We start from the raw sequence: 17576 nt of genomic DNA, 5'->3' as shown, positions 1-17576 counted from the left end.
CTTCTGTGACAGGTGGACATACCATTCACAGGATGAGCTGGGGGGCTCCTCTCATTGGGGCCGGTTGACAAGCTACAGTGGAGGTGGCTACTATCTGGACCTTCCGGGATCCCGACAGGCCAGTGCAGAGGCACTCCAGGACCTTCAGGAGGGCCTCTGGCTAGATAGGGGCACTCGTGTAGTTTTCATTGACTTCTCAGTCTACAATGCCAACATCAATCTTTTCTGTGTTCTGAGGTGGGTCTTGTTTCCCTATCTTCCCTCCACCCATGGTTCCTGATTCCCTTCTCTGCTTGAGACACATAAACTTGTACCCTATGGTGGGGGAGTATGGAAGAGAGGGGATGGGAGGAACTATCCCAGCCTAGGTCGCATCAGGTATCTCCCTCTCCTCCCACAGACTGGTGGTAGAGTTTCCAGCCACAGGAGGTGCTATCCCATCCTGGCAAATCCGCACAGTTAAGCTGATCCGCTATGTCAGCAACTGGGACTTCTTCATCATTGGCTGTGAAATCATCTTCTGCATCTTCATCGTCTACTATATGGTAGAGGAGATCCTGGAGCTCCACATCCACCGGCTTCATTACCTCAGCAGCATCTGGAATATTCTGGACCTGGTTGTTATCATGGTGAGAGGCAGATATCCTATACTTGGGACATATTAGAAAGAGGAAGGGGATTCACCTAAATAGGGGCTCCAAGGTCTTCCTTTTGGAGTCTCGAGCCCTTCTTATGACTTCTGATCAAATCATTGTGTTAAAGCTCCCAAACCCAGAGGCTGATGTTCCTCTGGCTCACCCCTGGGACACTGTCTCCCACATGCAGTCTCCCTCTGACCTGCGATCCAGGCACCGCCCTTTCTTTACATACTTGCTATTCTGTTTCTCTTCCGTCTTTTGCCTTTATGACCTGTCCCTTTGAAACTCCTACCTTTTCTCTTCTCTTCTAATAAAATATTCTGCCTCTTTATCTTCATGTTCTTCCTTATTAATAGGACACATTAGCTTCTCAACCAAGGCTAGGAAGTGGTGGAAGAAATAAAATTACTTGGCTCCAATTATCCATGGTACTTTACAATCTACATATTTACCACTGCTTCCAAAGCCTTCTCAGGATTTAAGACGTTCCCCTAATCATCCTATTCAGTTCCATTTGAACCTGAGATAGTCAACAACTCAGAAAGGAAGGATTTTTTTTTCCTCACCTGATTTACCTACCCCAGCTCTCCCCTTGGACCTTATCATTGAACTTCTCTTGAGATCCTGACTTTTCTTGACACCTCTGACCTCTCTGATGACAGCTCTCCATGGTGGCTGTGGGCTTCCACATATTCAGAACCCTTGAGGTGAATCGGCTGATGGGGAAGCTCCTGCAGCAGCCAAACATGTATGCTGACTTTGAGTTCCTCGCCTTCTGGCAGACACAGTACAACAACATGAATGCCGTGAACCTCTTCTTTGCCTGGATCAAGGTACCTTGGGAACCCCACCCCCAGCAACACCTCAGGGCACTCATTCTCCCTTCCTCAGTACTTGTCTCATTTTCCTTGTCTGGTTTTCTGGTTTGCCAACTCCTGTGACCTTTATAGCCCGTGGAATGGACTATTCAAAGCTTTTCTCTTTTCTTCCTTCACTGCTTGGTTCGACATGGCCTTTCCAGATATTCAAGTACATCAGCTTCAACAAAACCATGACTCAGCTCTCCTCCACACTGGCCCGCTGTGCCAAGGACATCCTGGGATTTGCCGTCATGTTCTTCATCGTTTTCTTTGCCTATGCTCAACTCGGCTACCTGCTTTTTGGAACCCAAGTGGAAAACTTTAGCACTTTCATCAAGTGCATGTGTGTGTCTTGCCCTTTTCACTCCTCCTGGGCCCCTCACCCTCCAGTTCTGTGGGTGTGCGTATCCTTAGGGAGGCTGGGTGTACATGTGCAGGCATGTCTGTGCTTAAAGCATCTGTGTGAGAATCTCCAGAAGTCCTGGTGTGTATGCTCAAGTATCTCTGTACCTAACTCTTTCTCTCAGGTTGGAAATATAGTGAGTCTGAGTTCACCGAAGAGTGGTAGTTAGGAAAGTGTGTTGGGGGTGTGAATAGGGGTCAGGGCTGTGGTTAGGCTCTGGGTGAAGCCCAGACCCTGGTCTCTCAGTTTCACTCAGTTCCGGATCATCCTTGGGGACTTTGACTACAATGCTATTGACAATGCCAACCGCATCCTGGGACCTGCCTACTTTGTCACCTATGTCTTCTTTGTCTTCTTCGTGCTCCTGGTGAGAGTCCCTCTGAGAGGTGGGAATTGGGAGCCTGAGGGGTGGAGACATAAAGGACCTGTAGAGTGAGGTTTTAGCTGCCCCCCCCAACCCCATGCTCTATACTCAGGATTAAAATGGGTATCTCCAGTGAGGGGTAGAGAATCAGGTGGGGAAGCTCTGGCTCTCCCAAGAGCTGGCTAATGTGCTCAGTGTGTCCAGCACGTCAGGCAGTTTGCAGAGTATAAGGGAATCTGCAGACTCCCTCAGTATAATGAAACCTTTATTCTCCAAGGATGGAAAGGGAGAGAAAAGTGCCCTATGAAGAAAAGTGGTTGAATCTAGAAGCTTCTATATCTATTCTCCTCTTCCTCAAGGAATCTCTAGCTATTTATATCACCATTGCTTTATATTCTCTTTCTCTGTGCCAACTATGAAAGATCTGGGCTTAATTTTTATTAACAAAGCCAGCAGGTTTCTTTATTTGATCATGGTTAGAGATAGATGGGTTAGATTGGGATTAGATGGTAAAGACAGCAAAACTGTACTCTCAGTGATTGGTAGGCTCTTATATGGAGGTGAACCCTGCCATATGATGGCGTACCTTTGTAGTCAGGTTACTACAAAGCAACTGAGTGAAGATAGCAGGAGCTTGATCCATCCCTAACAGGGGATTGTGCTGAACAGGAGCTTGGGGACTCTGAGATGTGGGGGTTAGTGGGCTGCAGAGTTGAGATTGAAAACATTGGCTCCTTTAGAATATGTATCTGGGACATTAATAAGGTTAGTGGGCTCAATTATGTTAGGTATGTGGGTGAGGACCTGGGTCCCCACTTTATCTTCAGAACATGTTCCTGGCCATCATCAATGACACATACTCAGAGGTCAAAGAAGAGTTGGCTGGACAGAAGGATGAGCTGCAACTTTCTGATCTCCTGAAACAGGTAACCACTCAGTCTCCTTGAGCCACACATCTGCATTAGGACCCAAGCCCAAGGCCTGGTCTGTTCCGTCTGGTATAAGGACCTGTGCCTTTGTGTGGCTTTGACTTATCTCTGGAAGCCTGGCATCCTGTGATGGAGGCGTGGGCAAGGAAGGCTGTGGGAACTGGTACCTGTTTCCTTTTCCCTTCCAGGGCTACAACAAGACCCTACTGAGGCTGCGTTTGAGGAAGGAGCGGGTTTCAGATGTACAGAAGGTCCTGCAGGGTGGGGAGCAAGAGATCCAATTTGAAGACTTCACCAACACCTTGAGGGAGTGAGCAACCAGAGATCCAATCTTCTCTGACATTGATCTATAATAAGTCTTTGACCCTCAACCATATACCCTTTGCCTTAAAACTTCTGATCTTGGCCTATGGGCCTCTGACCTTGGTTTTGGTCTTTGACTTTGGCCTACAGAGCTCTGATTCTGACCATCAGAATTGTGCCCTTGGTTTAAAGGTCTCCAGCCACATTCTATAACTTCCTGGACCTTGTCGAACAACTCTTGGAACTAATGTAATAATATAACTTCTTAATTATTACATACATTTCTCATTCCCACAAAGCTCTGTAGTTGGTTCTATGCTCCCCTACAAACATGGGCCTATTCTCTTAGCCTCCCTGTTTCCCAGTCAAACATATTAACACACACTGAAAAAATATATTGTGAGCACCAGCTGTGAGCCAGGCACTGAGTAGGGCACACAATTAAATAAGACAAAGTCTTTGTCCTCCAGGAGCTCACACACATGTAAGCAAATAAACTGAATTACAGAACAAGTTCAACAACCGAATTGACTAAAAGATACAGAGCACAAAGTAAAAAGAGTATTCAGTTCTATTTTTGAGCTTAAGGGAAGACTTCCTGGAAGAGGTGATGTATGAATACCTACAGGAGGATAAGTACCCTACATGTAGACAAGCAGGGGAAGTCCATTCCAAGAGATAAAAGTGTTAAGTTGAGCAACATGTAGGGTACATGTTAGCTAAGCATTGCTAAGGTATCAAATAAAAGTGGAGCATAGCAGGAGATGAGACCAGAGGAATGAAGAAGGCAACATTGGGAAAGACCTTGTATACCACCAATCTATCCTAAGAATAGGGTTCCCACACAGAACATAAAGACTCCTAACTCTGGGAAACGAACTAGGGGTGGTGGAGGGGGAGGAGGGCGGGGGGTGGGGGTGAATGGGTGACGGGCACTGAGGGGGACACTTGATGGGATGAGCACTGGGTGTTATTCTGTATGTTGGTAAATTGAACACCAATAAAAATTAATTTAAAAAAATAATAAAAATAAAAGGAAAAAAAAAGAATAGGGTTCCCAGGAGAGATTTTAAGCAGAGAATGGGTGTATTTAGACTTGCACCTTGGAAAGCTTAATTATTCTAGTTGCATTATAGAGGATGAATTTCAGGGGTAGGGAGTAAAGGGTGGGATTGGGAGAATGGAGTATTTAGGGCAAAGAAATTTTGCAATAATTCCTATAGAACACTGGAGGGCCTACAACTATTTATCAGGACTAAGAGAAGGAAGACATAGATTCAAACAATTTCTTGGGAGTAAAATTGCTAAACTTTGGAGATCCTGGCCTTCCCACGTAGTCTCATTCTTCCCCAGAGAGCAAGAGTCATGAAATCTGAAAAAAAAGCAGGGAGTCTATAATTGAGAGATCACAGCCACAAAAGGTCAGAAGTCATTTCCTCATACTGTTTTCCCCAGACTTGGGCACGCAGAGCATGAGATCACTGAGCTCACAGCCGCCTTCACCAGGTTTGATCAAGATGGAAATCACATCCTGGACAAAAAAGAGCAGGAACAAATGCAACAGGACCTGGAGGAAAAGAGGGTGAGCCCAGTTGGCTGATGCAGAGGCAGTGAAAGAAAACCACTCACTCTCCCTTCCCTGCCAACACACCCAGAACACAAATCCAAACTGAAAATCCTTCAATAGAGGGGCAGGAAAGAACTCTCTAGAATAGTGATTCTCAAACTGCTGCATATTAGAATACCCCAGTGGGGTAGGGGTGGAGAGTCAAATAATCCTCATACTCAGGTCTGTCTACACTCTAGACATAATCTCTGGGGGAGTGAGAGACTCAGACATCAGTACTTTTAAAAACTCCCCAAGTGATTCCAATGCATAGCCAATGTTGAAAACCACTGCTCTAAAACATAGTCTTGGGTGGGGGTGGGGGGAATCAATTATCCAAGAATCCCTGACAATTCTTTCTGAGGACTTACTTTCTCCTTGGGATTTTCAAACTTGGATCCTTAGCTATACTTGCTGTGCCTGCTTCATCCCTATCTAGTATAGACCCAAAAATCAAGGGCAGGAGGGAAAGTGGCAGGAATTCTGGTAGTGTTCTTCCTTTCCCAAACTGAGTTGGCTTCTAGTGAGGGTCTCATTAATCAAGGCTTCCAAGAGCTCATGTTTTGTTTCTGTGGAAGGTGATTCCCTCCCAGAGGTTGGTCCAGCTTTGTGTCCAGCACTACTACACTGATCCTATTGTCTCTAGAGATTCAGAGAGAAAGGGAATAGAATGAATTGGAGCCTAAGGGCCTGGTTCTGAGAGTCCATGAGAGCAGGTGATGAAATAGGAGCTGATGACTTCCCAGAGTCATCTTCTCCTCTCTGACTTCCTAATCAGGTGGCCCTCAACGCAGAGATTGAGAACCTAGGACAATCCATTGTGAGTAGCTCACCAGGCGAGTCGGGTCCAGAGGCTACCAGAGCAGATGGCTGGGTTTCAGGAGAAGAATTCTACACGTATGTGCAGCAGGGCTGAGTGTGTTTGTAATGTCCTATGTTGAGCTTCTTTCCATAACCTTCTAATTTTCTGTCCTAGCCCAGGGAGAACCTGTGTTCCCCCTCTCCTTTATTCTCCCTACAAGGCTGGGCCTTACCTTCCTTGCTCCCACCCAGACACAGACCATAATGTCTCCCCTGCCCCTATAGATGTTTAGCCCCATGATGCATATTTTTGCTCCCTCAGTCTCTCTCAAATCCTGCAGACTCACAAGGAGAGTTCTTCAGTTGGAGACTGTCTTGGAAGGAGTCATGTCCCAGGTAGATGCTGTGGGCTCAAAGCTAGAGATGCTGGAGAGGAAGGAGCAGCTAGCTTCCTCCCCAGGCATGGTGAGTCCTCTTCACTTGAGTCCTCTTGGTTTCCCACATTTGAACCCTACCATCTGTTCTACTCAGTGAACCCTACCATCTGTTCTACTCAGTGAGTGGAGGCAAAACATTTTTGAAATAGCCTGTTTTCAGGCTCCTGCAGAACATGTTCCTAGTAGTCACTATATCAGTGGAGGTAAGGAGTGGAGGGAAAATCTGAGGTTGATTGCTCTGGCCTGAGGGCTGCTGTGGCCTCCAGGAGATGGTCTGAGGTTGAAGAATCAGATCCAGATTTTCTAGATAAAAGGAAGTAGAGCGGGACCCAAATTCTCCCTTCAAATAACCTGTCCCTTTTTCTTCCAACAGGGGGATCAAGGCATTTGGGAGCATCTGCAGCCAACCTCACCTGTGACTCCAGACCCCTGGGGAGTCCAGGGTGGGCAGGAGAGTGGTGGGGGAGGGATTCTAAAGCATCAGATAGCTGGCTCCTCTCTCATTGCCTCCATAGAGAACTCCTCAGGACATGCCCTCCACTTCTAGGGCAGCAGATCCCTCAACTGCTACTGCTGAGTCCCACCTGGGTCCGGCCTTTTGAACCAATGTTTCTGTGTGTCGCTTGCATCATGCTTAGGCTTGTGACTCCGTGTTTCTGTGGTAGCCATGTAGCTCTGTGTAGCTCTTTGAAATAACATTTCACCCTGGGCCTCTTACTCCCTGTGCTCCTAGCTCTGCTGTGATGAAAAAAAAAATCATTAACAAACAGAATAAAGGAAGGCAGGGTTATGTTCCCTAAGCACCTGGCACTCAGGTAACCATGATTTGTGAAAAAAGTAGAAGCCAAGAGAGCAGCATTATCTAAATGTCTTCCAATTTGCCAGTACATCTTTATCCTTTGTGCATCTAGAGATCTGCTGCTAGCAGCCATGGAATTCTTGTCTTCCCCATAGAGTTCCCAGGTGGAAGAGAAGGGGAAGCCTTGGAGGAGATGAGACTTTCTCACACTGGAGATTACAGTGTTGCAGAGGAGTTGGGAGTGAGTGACCTCTCCATCCAGGGCAAAGACCATGAAGGCTCAGTTGAGAAGCCTGCTCCCGACATTTCACTAAACACTGGGAACTGCGAGAGCTGTAAACAGGCACGTAGATGGAACCTGAGAAGAATCAGACAAAGAAATGACTCCAGGATTCTGAGATCTTTGGAATAAAATGTGGTGGGCTCTGACCCTATTTTTGCAAGGGATAATATGGGTTTCTCTGGTGACTATCAATAAAAATCATTAGAAAAATCAGGACCTTTGCGTTTTGCTTCTGGGATGGTACGAGGAAGAAGGCTGGAGCTGTGAACCATTCTTGTACTTGGGCTGGGGTACTCATCCTTGCTGGAAGGTGCAGAGTGGGGGCAGTGACAATGTGAAGGAGCTGGGCTGCCTGAGAAGTTCTGAAATAAGAACTTCTGACTTTTAGGAGTGATTTGAAATGGTGAGCATTATGACTGTACCATTTAAAGAGTGGAGACAGTGACCTTGGGAGACCTGGTCCTCAGGATGAAGAGAGTAAGGCAGCCCTTAGGCTACCATGCGGGGTAGCTGGTGTGTGTGTGTGTGGTGTAGGGTGTGGGAGGTAAGAAGGTGAGATGAAAAATAACTAGGAATCTACACCAAAATTTTGGGTATATAGGTCTGCATCCCAAGACTCACTATATGTCCTTCTTCCCTTCCCCTGTGATCTTTACCTCTTTCTGATTTTGCACCTTGATCCCCAGTTGCTTTTTCTCATCCATTCCCTTCTCCCACCCTTTTCACCATCCCGTCATGTACACTGTATACACCTAGGAGACTTGTGAAACAGCTAAACCCAATCAAGATAACTAGAGTGTATCCTCAGCTGTAAAAAGTTACAAAGCGTTCTTCCAGAAAGGCTGTATCAGCTGAAGAGAAGTAGGTGCCAACCTGCAGTTTCAGAAAGGGGCTGGGGATCCCCGGGTGGCTCAGCGGTTTAGCGCCTGCCTCTGGCCCAGGGCGTGATGCGGGAGACCTGAGATGGAGTCGGCATCGGGCTCCCTGCATGGGGCCTGCTTCTCCCTCTGCCTGTGTCTCTGCCCCTCTTTCCCTCCCTCCCTCTCTCTTTCTCTCTCTGTGTCTCTCATGAATAATAAATAAAATCTTAAAAGAAAAAGGGGCAAATGAGTTGTTTAACCAAGACACTGAAGGACCAGTATTTCGGCTCAGGAATCAATGACTGAAGGTTTCCCAAGGGAAGGATGAGACTGCCTTCAAAGGCGTGGATTTCCTGAGCGGTCTTTGGCGACGAATACAGGCCTGGGTGGGGGCGTCTCTCGGGAGAGGGTAACTTGGCCCTGTGGCTTTGGTCAGCAGGCCACCTGAGCTCAACCAGCCCCAGACAGGTAGGTCATCGGGTTTTACTAGACTAGTGACAGGGATGAGCGCAATGTCAGTTCCAGACGTCGCGACTCTCGGCGACGGATGGACTCACTATAGCTTATTTTAGCCTCAATTTCAGCTTCACGCTTACTCTTTATTACTCCTCCCGAGCCGCACAACTCAGCGGGGAGACGGAGTATCTCGGGGCTGAGAGCCCGGCGCAGGGAGGGCGGCGGCGGGGCGGGGCGGGGCGGGGCACGGCACGGCACGCGCGGCGCGCAGGCGCGGGCAGCCCGACTACCGGAAGCAGCGCGGGGCCCGGCATGGCGGCGGCGGCGGCGGCGGCCGAGGGTGTCCCCTCAACCCAGAGGGAGGAGCCGGTTCGAGGTACGCAAAGTAGATGGGCATGAAGTGCCCAGCAGGAGGCCGGGGGCTCACCTGGCCGGAGCGAGCAGGTCGGAGGAGAGCACTTGAGCGGGCGACTGAGGTGATTTGGCCACGGGATCGGGCTTGAGCCAAGGGCGAGTGCAAGGGAACGGAGTTGGTGTGTCAGGTGGGGCAAGGACGAAGTGAGGGTCTTGAAATTATAGCACGTGCAGAATGGGGCCGACTTGATCGAATGAGGACACGGGAGGCGGCGTGGGGAGAGGATGCCGTGGCTGGATTAGGACCCGGTGCAGGGCCCGACCCTTACCGTTCTCCTTTGATTCAGACGATGCCGCCGTGGAGACAGCTGAGGAAGCAAAGGAGCCGGCTGAGGCTGACATCACTGAGCTCTGCCGGGACATGTTCTCCAAAATGGCAACTTACCTGACTGGAGAACTGACGGGTGAGGCGAGGTGTGGGCTGACTGGGGTGCTGCCCTGCGCCGCTCGCTCGAGCGGCACTTGGGCTCTGGGAGCTGTGCGCTGCCTTAGCGGCATCGGTCTGTGGCTCCCTCCGCAACACTCCGCGTGCCCTGAAAGATGCCTGTTGGAAGTTTGGGAAGGTCGTGAATGGGAAAGAGAAAGGTCCATTCCTTCCTTGGAGAAATTCACTAGCTAGTTTCAGAAATACATAAAAATACCTAATACAACTCTGCAAGCCTCAGTAGTGTACACTAAGTATGAGAAGAAAAAAAAAAGATTCATCAGTAAGTGCTTCCTCGGAGGAGGTGTATTTTGAGCAGGATTGTGAAGGGAATGATTGAGAAGGGGGAAAGAAGTGAGGTGGTACAAGCAAGCAGTTTGTTCCCTTAAAGCAGATGTATTTAGTATCGCAAAGAGAAACGAAATTGGGGAATAGAGAGTAACCTGCAGATTTAGGGATCTACTAGGTTGGTCTGAGGACTTGGTGACTCACACTTTGGGACGTGATTAATTTTGGGTTCCTTATGGATTTCCAGGTGGACACATGACCTGTGTGTAGAGACAGGTCCAAAAAGTGAAGTCTGGTTCTGTGTGGCCTCTCCTAAGCATTGTTTCACTTCCCCAGGAAATTGCTGTGAGCTAAATTTGGGAACCAAAATTAATGACAAAAGGCTTGATGCAAAATGGGAGAGCTTGTTAGGCTCTATTGGTCTGATCAGTTTTTTAGTTATTTCTGAGGAAGAGAAACCAAGTAACAAAATCTAGATTTTTGGCTTCTCTTTAAAAATTCCAGAGATTTGACAATACTACTTCCCCATTCTTGTGATGCTGTGATTAACTAGAGCTGAGCAGCTGTCTTCTCTAAGTAGACACAATGCAATATGTCCCACCACCCTTTTTTCCCCCCCTTTTACTGTCACCTGGTCAGTTGCCATTTACCACTCTTCTTATAACGTTTTTTTAGTAGTGGTAGAGAAACGATTTTCTGTACGAATATATCCGTCAAAACTGGTAAACAAAAGATAAGAGACTGTGTGTTCCAAGAAATGGGAGAGAACATATTTCTTTGTGGAAGTGAATAATCTTATGTGTTTAATACACAAACAGCTGGCTTGTTTCATTCATTTACATGATCTTACTGGTTCCTAGGTATTAGGGTGTGACCCTAGGTTTTTTTAGAGAGACTAATTGGCTAGTAGTGACGGTATGGATATGGAGGAGAGACCTTAGACACATAAGCAAGATTTCAGATAAAAAGTAATGATGATGACAGTGACAGGGTAATGATGGTAAAAGGAATGGAAAGGAAAGCATGAGTGCAAGAATATCACAGAAATGATAAGAGGGAGATCACATTGTCAGGTATATGGAGAGGTTCAGAAGAATAGTAACAGAGAATGCTGTGGATTTATTGCTTCGGAGACCAATGACCTTGGAGCACGTAATATCCTTAGATGGTGGGGGCAGAGGCCAGGTTGCAAGGATTTACATGAGTGAATGTTGAAGAAGAGGAAGCAGTGAGTATGAGCTACTCTTTCAAAAGGGTTAGCAGTGAAGCTCCTTTGTTTTACTAAGGAAATGATGTCGGTGTAGCAGAGAGAATGCTTTTGGGCTGGAGAGAAACCTGAATATATTTCTAGATAGGAAGCTGCCAGGATAGAGAATTTGGAAATGCCAGGGAAAAGAGGTGATTTAAGAGAGGCCCTTAAGAAGTGGAAGCAAGAGCATAAGAGAGGCTCTCTTGGCAAGAACAGGAGCACTCCTGTCACTTGGGAAGACAGAAAGGTACAGAGAAGTTTTGATGTGAGGCAGAAGGGTTGAGGCAGGTTATGTAAGTGGAATTTTCCACTTTTCAAGAAAACTGGAGAAGAAGCCATTTGCTTTGAGTAGGGATGGGCAAGGGAACTGAGGATAATGAGAAGTAGGCACATGGTTTGGAAAAGTCAGTGCATAAAATGCAATATAGAATCACACAGTAATAATTGATTTACTAAGAAGTGGTGGGGTCCTAGTTGATTTTATATATACTTATGATGCAATCCCTCAAATAACATGTTTTCATACCATAGGAAAACCAAGGCTATGTCACCTCTTTTTTCTTAAGACATGAATTTATTATTTCCCTTTTTAACCAAGAGTCTGAAGTCATTGGATCTTATTTGGTTTAAGTAGTTAGCTGATTAGTATCTGAGTTTCTGCTTAGACATTCAGAGTGCACAGTCTGGGTATAAATGTCATAAATCAGTAGTGGCCTGCTCCTTTGACATTCTTGAGGTCCTGCCTTGAACTACCATTTGGCCTATGATTCCAATTCTGGTGATCTGTGACAAATTGTAAAGACATCTTCTGCTTATTTTAAAGCCACCAGTGAAGACTATAAGCTCCTGGAAAATATGAATAAACTAACCAGCCTGAAGTATCTTGAAATGAAAGATATCGCTATAAACATTAGTAGAAACCTAAAGGACTTAAACCAGAAATGTAAGTGATAATTTTTATAATTAAACATGTTTGTATTTAATATTCTTTTGTGCTTGGGGTTGTAGAGAAGTGGAAGGGACATGGCACCTGTCCTGAGGGAGCTCATTCTCTAAAAGTAAATCACGAAGTTAAGGGAATTTCTGCCATATTGAGGATTAGCATGTTTTGGTATGGTTATTTCTGCTTCTGAATCTTGATTTGATCAGTTTATTCCTGGAAAGGGATAGGGGAAAAGAGGGGTGGTTAGATTCTAGTGAATTTATTTAACAATGAAATCCATAAAGGACTACTCTATAAGCAGAAAACCAGAGCATCTTTAAATGTTACACTGGTAGGATGTATTTTTCCATTGACTTATATTTGTGTTCCTTCTCTGCGGGCACTCTTTGTTGGTAGGGGATTACTCAAGAAACTGACTTGGGAATGGAAAGATTGCTGGAGGAGCAAAGAATCTAAAAGAGAGGATTATTCGTGGATGAGAGAGACTTGCTTTGTCCAGCTCACAGTTCTGCTTGGTCAGTTGGCTGCTGCCTGCTAGTGTTTGTCCTGCGATTGATCAGAATCCTGTCACCCGGCTAGTGTGTCTGGGGCACTAGCTGGCGGGACACTAGTACACTCCATGTTTTTCTGCGCTCCTTGTTGAGGCTTTATGAACGTGTGGTCTGTCTTTGTTTTCAAAGATGCTGGACTGCAGCCTTATCTGGATCAGATCAATGTAATTGAAGAGCAAGTAGCAGCTCTGGAGCAGGCAGCCTACAAGTTGGATGCATATTCAAAAAAACTGGGTAATCATTTTCATTTCTTTTTTAATTTAATAAGCGTACCGTGTCCTCCCCCCCCCCCCCCCGTATGATCTTACCTGCTAGGATAGTTAACATTTATGGTGTGCCTGTAATGATCTATTTTAATTAATCTTCACAGAAACCTAGTGAGAGTGATTTTTTTTTTCCTTAAAGATTTTATTTATTTATTTATTTATAAGACACAGAGAAAGGCAGAGACATAGGCAGAGGGAGAAGCAATCCCAGGAGCCTGGATCACCACCTGAGCTCAACCACTGAGCCACCCGGGTGCCCCGAGTAATTTTTTATTATTAGTAGTAATAAAAATACGATTTCCTGAGTACTTAATGATATATATTAGGCACCGTTCTTAGTGCTTTACATGTATTAAGCTTTTTCTCCTCCCATAATGTATAAGATGTGATTTTTATCCCCATTCTTTGGAGGAGTAAACTGGTCGAAGGGATTAACTTGCATAAGGTTACAAAACTAGCATGTGAAAGAGCTATATTCCAAACCAGGTCTGTTTGATTACAAAGCTCAACTCTTAAAACTGGTTCAGCAGACTGAAGCAGCTTTAGTAATGTGGATAAATGTCTTAAAAAATAGAGAAGTTATAGATTTTTCTTGAAAGATTGTTCTTCTTTTAGGGAGGAAACTGGTACCTGTATTGTTGATGGCTTGCTAACTGACTCTGGCTCTTACATCCATGATTAAAAGCAATGTAGTTGTCTTTATCCTAGGTAATAATTTACAGATTATTTTATTTTCATCATTGACAATTTCTTACTACTTCAGGAGAGAAGTCTGTAAAAGATTGAGATTTGAGATGAGTGTGATTAACATTTTCATTATCCACATTTACTAAATGGTGACTGTGAACCGTACTATATATATAGAAGGCATCATACCAGATGCTTTCAGGGTTTGTTCTGTTTTGTTTTCAAGGTTTTAAAGAAAAAGATAATCTATCACATTAAGAGGCTTATTTGATGGTCTTTTATTTTTTTTTTTTAATTTTTATTTATTTATTTATTTATGATAGTCCCACAGAGAGAGAGAGAGAGAGGCAGAGACATAGGCAGAGGGAGAAGCAGGCTCCATGCACCGGGAGCCCGATGTGGGATTCGATCCCGGGTCTCCAGGATCGCGCCCTGGGCCAAAGGCAGGCGCCAAACCGCTGTGCCACCCAGGGATCCCTTGATGGTCTTTTAAATCTCTGTGTCTTTCAAAATTGCTTTCCCATAGTGAGGTGTAGGAATAAGAAAATAAAAGGGGAAACATACATTTATACAACTGGAGAGTTCCAGTATGGCTCCCAGAGAGTGCCTAGGGCAGTGCCTGGAGAAGCAGTTTTCTGTGCTTAGTAAGGCTCCCCGTGACTCAAGTGCCAGTAGATCTGCTTAATCCTGGTGGAGCCGTCTGAGCAGGTGCTTGTAAATTAGGAACTTGTTCCTAATTCTGTGTGTTTGTGTGTGTGTGTGTACATGCTTGTCTCCTAATTTTAAGTTGTATACACACAATTTTAAGTCGATGATAGATATCCAAATATCTGTCCTTAGCTAATATGATAGTTAACATTTATGATATGCCTCCAATATGAACCCAGTTTGGACAGATTATGAGATTGAAGCCAATAGACTTTTTTTTTTTTTTAATATAATAGATATTGTTGAATGTGCCTGGAAATGCTGACTAAAAAGATCTTTTAAAGAGCTGGTTTTAAAAGATTTAACTTCCTCTCCCTATCTCCCTGGCAGAAGCCAAGTACAAGAAGCTGGAGAAGCGATGAAAAACTTAATCCTCTGGAACAAAGTCTTTTTTAACATGGAGGAATGTTTTATAAGACCTGACTCCTGAGGCTGATGAATTGTTAAAACTCCTCAAAAGGAAACTATGCTGGTCGTCCTAGAAACATCCCAACATTGGAGTAAACTGGAGGACTGTGATTACTCCTGAACTTCTTTCGAGGCAGTATCCCTCAGAAACTCACACCTATAACTCCTTACCTTTTACTTGAATGTTTCATCATCCACTCAGGACAGAGTCTCTCAGAGCTCAGGATAAACCTGGGCTTGCCAGTAGAATCAAATGAGAGGACTTATTTTCTCTCATAGTGGTTGATTACTACATTATTTTCTTAATGGCTGGTTTTTGAGTTTCTGTGTCAACAGTTGTTTTTTTTCTATTAATGATGCTAATGTATTGCTAATAAGATCCTAAATTAAAAAAAGAAAACAAACTTGTTCTTTATAGATTATCACCTTGTGAATGTCAGTAATTTGCTTTTCCATGACATTACAAATAACAGAAAATCTTAAAATAATTTCAGGTTGAGTCTTCTAGACTGAGCAGAAGCAGTGAAAAGGAGTGTTTTGATAGCTTGATGTATGTGATGGGCTCCTCCTATCTCTTCTCTGTGTGAGTCAGATGTCTGGAGATGGATGACATCTTGACATGTGCTCCCTTTTGGAACTGTGATACAGAGAAATACAGAGAAACAGTGTGTATGCTTGCGTATGTGTTAGATGATGAAGTAGGACTGCCACTTCTAAAATAAAGCATTTTCTAAAATATCTTCCTCCTTGTGCCTGCAGGGTCAAGGCAGGGGGCTCCTAGGGAGGTCCTTTCAGACTAAAGACATCAAGGGATGAGGGATACTGACTGGCCAGTCTAGTTTGGAAGACAGGCATCCTTATTCAGAATTGGGTGTTAGCAGCTAGGAAGGTGTCTGAGGTCATCAATTCTGTGTCCAAGAAGAGTTCATAGCTCTGTTTCTGTCCTTTCCCACTACGTCTGTTCCAGACCATTATTTGTCCTCTGCTCTGCTGCACTATTTCTGTGTCTCCTCACCATAATGATCCCTCCAATGCACCTTCCACAATGTTGTCAGAGCAATCTTTCCAAAATGTAAAGTGGCCATGTTACCCCACCTGCTTAGAATCCTTTGGTGACTTCTCACAGCCTCTTTGAAAAAGCCAGACTATTTTTGTTTTTTTTTTTTAACTCAGAAACCAAAATTTTAATGACATACTTCAGTTCACTTGTGTGTTTCTGAGGATGAACTAGTCTAGTATAATTCCCTTTGGTTCTTTATTAAACTTTCTTTTTTACGTAAGATTTAAAATGTTTGGCCAGATATATATTCTGAACATTGGAGTTGATACATGTAGTACAAGCTCCCCAGTTACATTTAGGATACAGGGTTCTCAGAAGATAAGAGCTGAAAATGCAGTTTTCTTCTGTGTGTGTGTGTGTATGTGTGGCAGAGGAGTGGAGTGTGTGTATGTGTTGCAGAGGAGTGGAGGGTGTAAGTTCTTACTTTTTTTTTTCCAGCTTTATTGAATCATAATTGACATAAAACATTGTGTAAGTTTAAGATGTATGATATGATGATTTGGAAATGTATATATTGTGAAATGACTCCCATAATCAGGTTAGCTGAAATAGCCATCACTCCACATAGTTACCTTGTGTGTGTGTGGTAAGAACATTTAAGATCTACTCTCTTAGCAACTTTCAGATACAGTAGATCTATGAACAGCATGTGTTTGAACTGTATGGGTCTGTTTATATGCAGATGTTTTTAGATAGGGTACTATATGTGAATTTTTTAATGATTTTCTTAATATTTTTTATTCTCTAGCTCACTTTATTGTAAGAATACAGTACATACATGCAAAATACATGTTAATTGTTTATGTTATTGGTAGGGCTTCCAGTCAATTGTGGGGGTGTCAAAGTCATATACAGATATTTGACTATGCAAGTGGTCACTGCCCCTAACCCCTGGGTTGTTCAAGGGTAAACTGTATATGATACAGTATTGTTAACTACAGTCACCATGCTGTACATTAGATCCCCAGAACTTACTCATAATTGGAAGTTATAACCCTAGACCAACATTTCCCTATTCCCCCTGCCTCCCTCCCAACTCCTGCTAACCACCAGTCTACTCTGTTTCTATGGGTGCAGTTTTTTTTTTTAATTTTTTAAATTTTTTTTAATTTATTTATGATAGTCACAGAGAGAGAGAGAGAGAGAGAGAGAGAGAGAGAGAGAGAGAGAGAGGGCAGAGACATAGGCAGAGGGAGAAGCAGGCTCCATGCACCGGGAGCCCGACGTGGGACTCGATCCCGGGTCTCCAGGATCGCGCCCTGGGCCAAAGGCAGGCGCCAAACCGCTGCGCCACCCAGGGATCCCATATGGGTGCAGTTTTAGATTTCACGTGAGATCATACAGTAATTTGTCTTTTTCTGACTTACTGCACTTCACATCATGCCCTTGAGATTCATCCATGTTATTGCAAATAGCAGGATTTCCTTCTTTCTTCATTGTAAATATATATACTTTGTTTTCTTCATTTATCCGTCAGTAGACACTTAGGTTGTTTTCGCGTATTAGCTATCATGAATAATGCTGCTGTGAATGTAGGGGTACAGATATCTCGTGATTTCATTTCCTTTGGATATATACCCAGAAATGAGATTGCTAGATAATATGATAGTTCTAATTTCTTGAAGAAGCTTCATGCTGTTTTCCTTAGTGGCTGTACTAATTTGCATTCTCCCCAACAGTACATAAGGGTTCCTTTTCTCTGCAGCCTCATCAATATTATCTCTTTGGTAATAGCCATTCTAACTGTTGTGAGGTATGAGGTACTGATAAGCCACAATGAGATATCAGCCAGTTAGAATGCATAGCACCTTTTCATGGACGTATTGGCCATTGATAGTC

The 17576-nt window shown here is 44.4% G+C and overlaps 2 protein-coding genes across 3 annotated transcripts in view; both read left to right on the top strand.

The window, feature by feature from the left end:
* PKD2L1 (polycystin 2 like 1, transient receptor potential cation channel) overlaps nt 1-7629 on the top strand; it is a 105366-nt gene extending 97737 nt beyond the window's left edge. Inside the window, exons 6-17 of the mRNA XM_055300044.1 lie at nt 13-237; nt 401-629; nt 1301-1471; nt 1660-1841; nt 2148-2268; nt 3093-3191; nt 3383-3504; nt 4953-5079; nt 5882-6000; nt 6246-6369; nt 6715-6784; nt 7296-7629. Coding sequence (XP_055156019.1) covers nt 13-237; nt 401-629; nt 1301-1471; nt 1660-1841; nt 2148-2268; nt 3093-3191; nt 3383-3504; nt 4953-5079; nt 5882-6000; nt 6246-6369; nt 6715-6784; nt 7296-7552 — 1846 coding nt within the window. The 3' untranslated portion in view covers nt 7553-7629. The remainder of the gene's footprint in view (nt 1-12; nt 238-400; nt 630-1300; nt 1472-1659; nt 1842-2147; nt 2269-3092; nt 3192-3382; nt 3505-4952; nt 5080-5881; nt 6001-6245; nt 6370-6714; nt 6785-7295) is intronic.
* Nucleotides 7630-9021: 1392 nt separating this feature from the next.
* Nucleotides 9022-15099, top strand: BLOC1S2 (biogenesis of lysosomal organelles complex 1 subunit 2). 2 transcript variants are annotated; one of them, XM_055300605.1, is made up of 5 exons: nt 9022-9115; nt 9441-9557; nt 11938-12057; nt 12738-12842; nt 14600-15099. In XM_055300605.1, exons 1-5 carry the CDS (start codon nt 9052-9054, stop codon nt 14629-14631), a joined length of 438 nt encoding a protein of 145 aa, XP_055156580.1. In that variant the 5' UTR covers nt 9022-9051; the 3' UTR covers nt 14632-15099. The 2 variants fall into 2 exon arrangements, with proteins under 2 accessions (XP_055156580.1, XP_055156581.1); XM_055300606.1 differs by lacking the exon at nt 9022-9115 and adding an exon at nt 9137-9215.
* The last annotated feature ends 2477 nt before the right edge of the window (nt 15100-17576 follow it).

The sequence above is a fragment of the Nyctereutes procyonoides genome, unplaced genomic scaffold (genome assembly GCF_905146905.1).
Source record: "Nyctereutes procyonoides isolate TBG_1078 unplaced genomic scaffold, NYPRO_anot_genome, whole genome shotgun sequence".
Classification (NCBI taxonomy): Eukaryota; Metazoa; Chordata; class Mammalia; order Carnivora; family Canidae; genus Nyctereutes; species Nyctereutes procyonoides.
The sequence above is the reverse complement of the archived record's forward strand: the minus strand, read 5'-3'. Positions and strand labels throughout refer to the sequence as shown.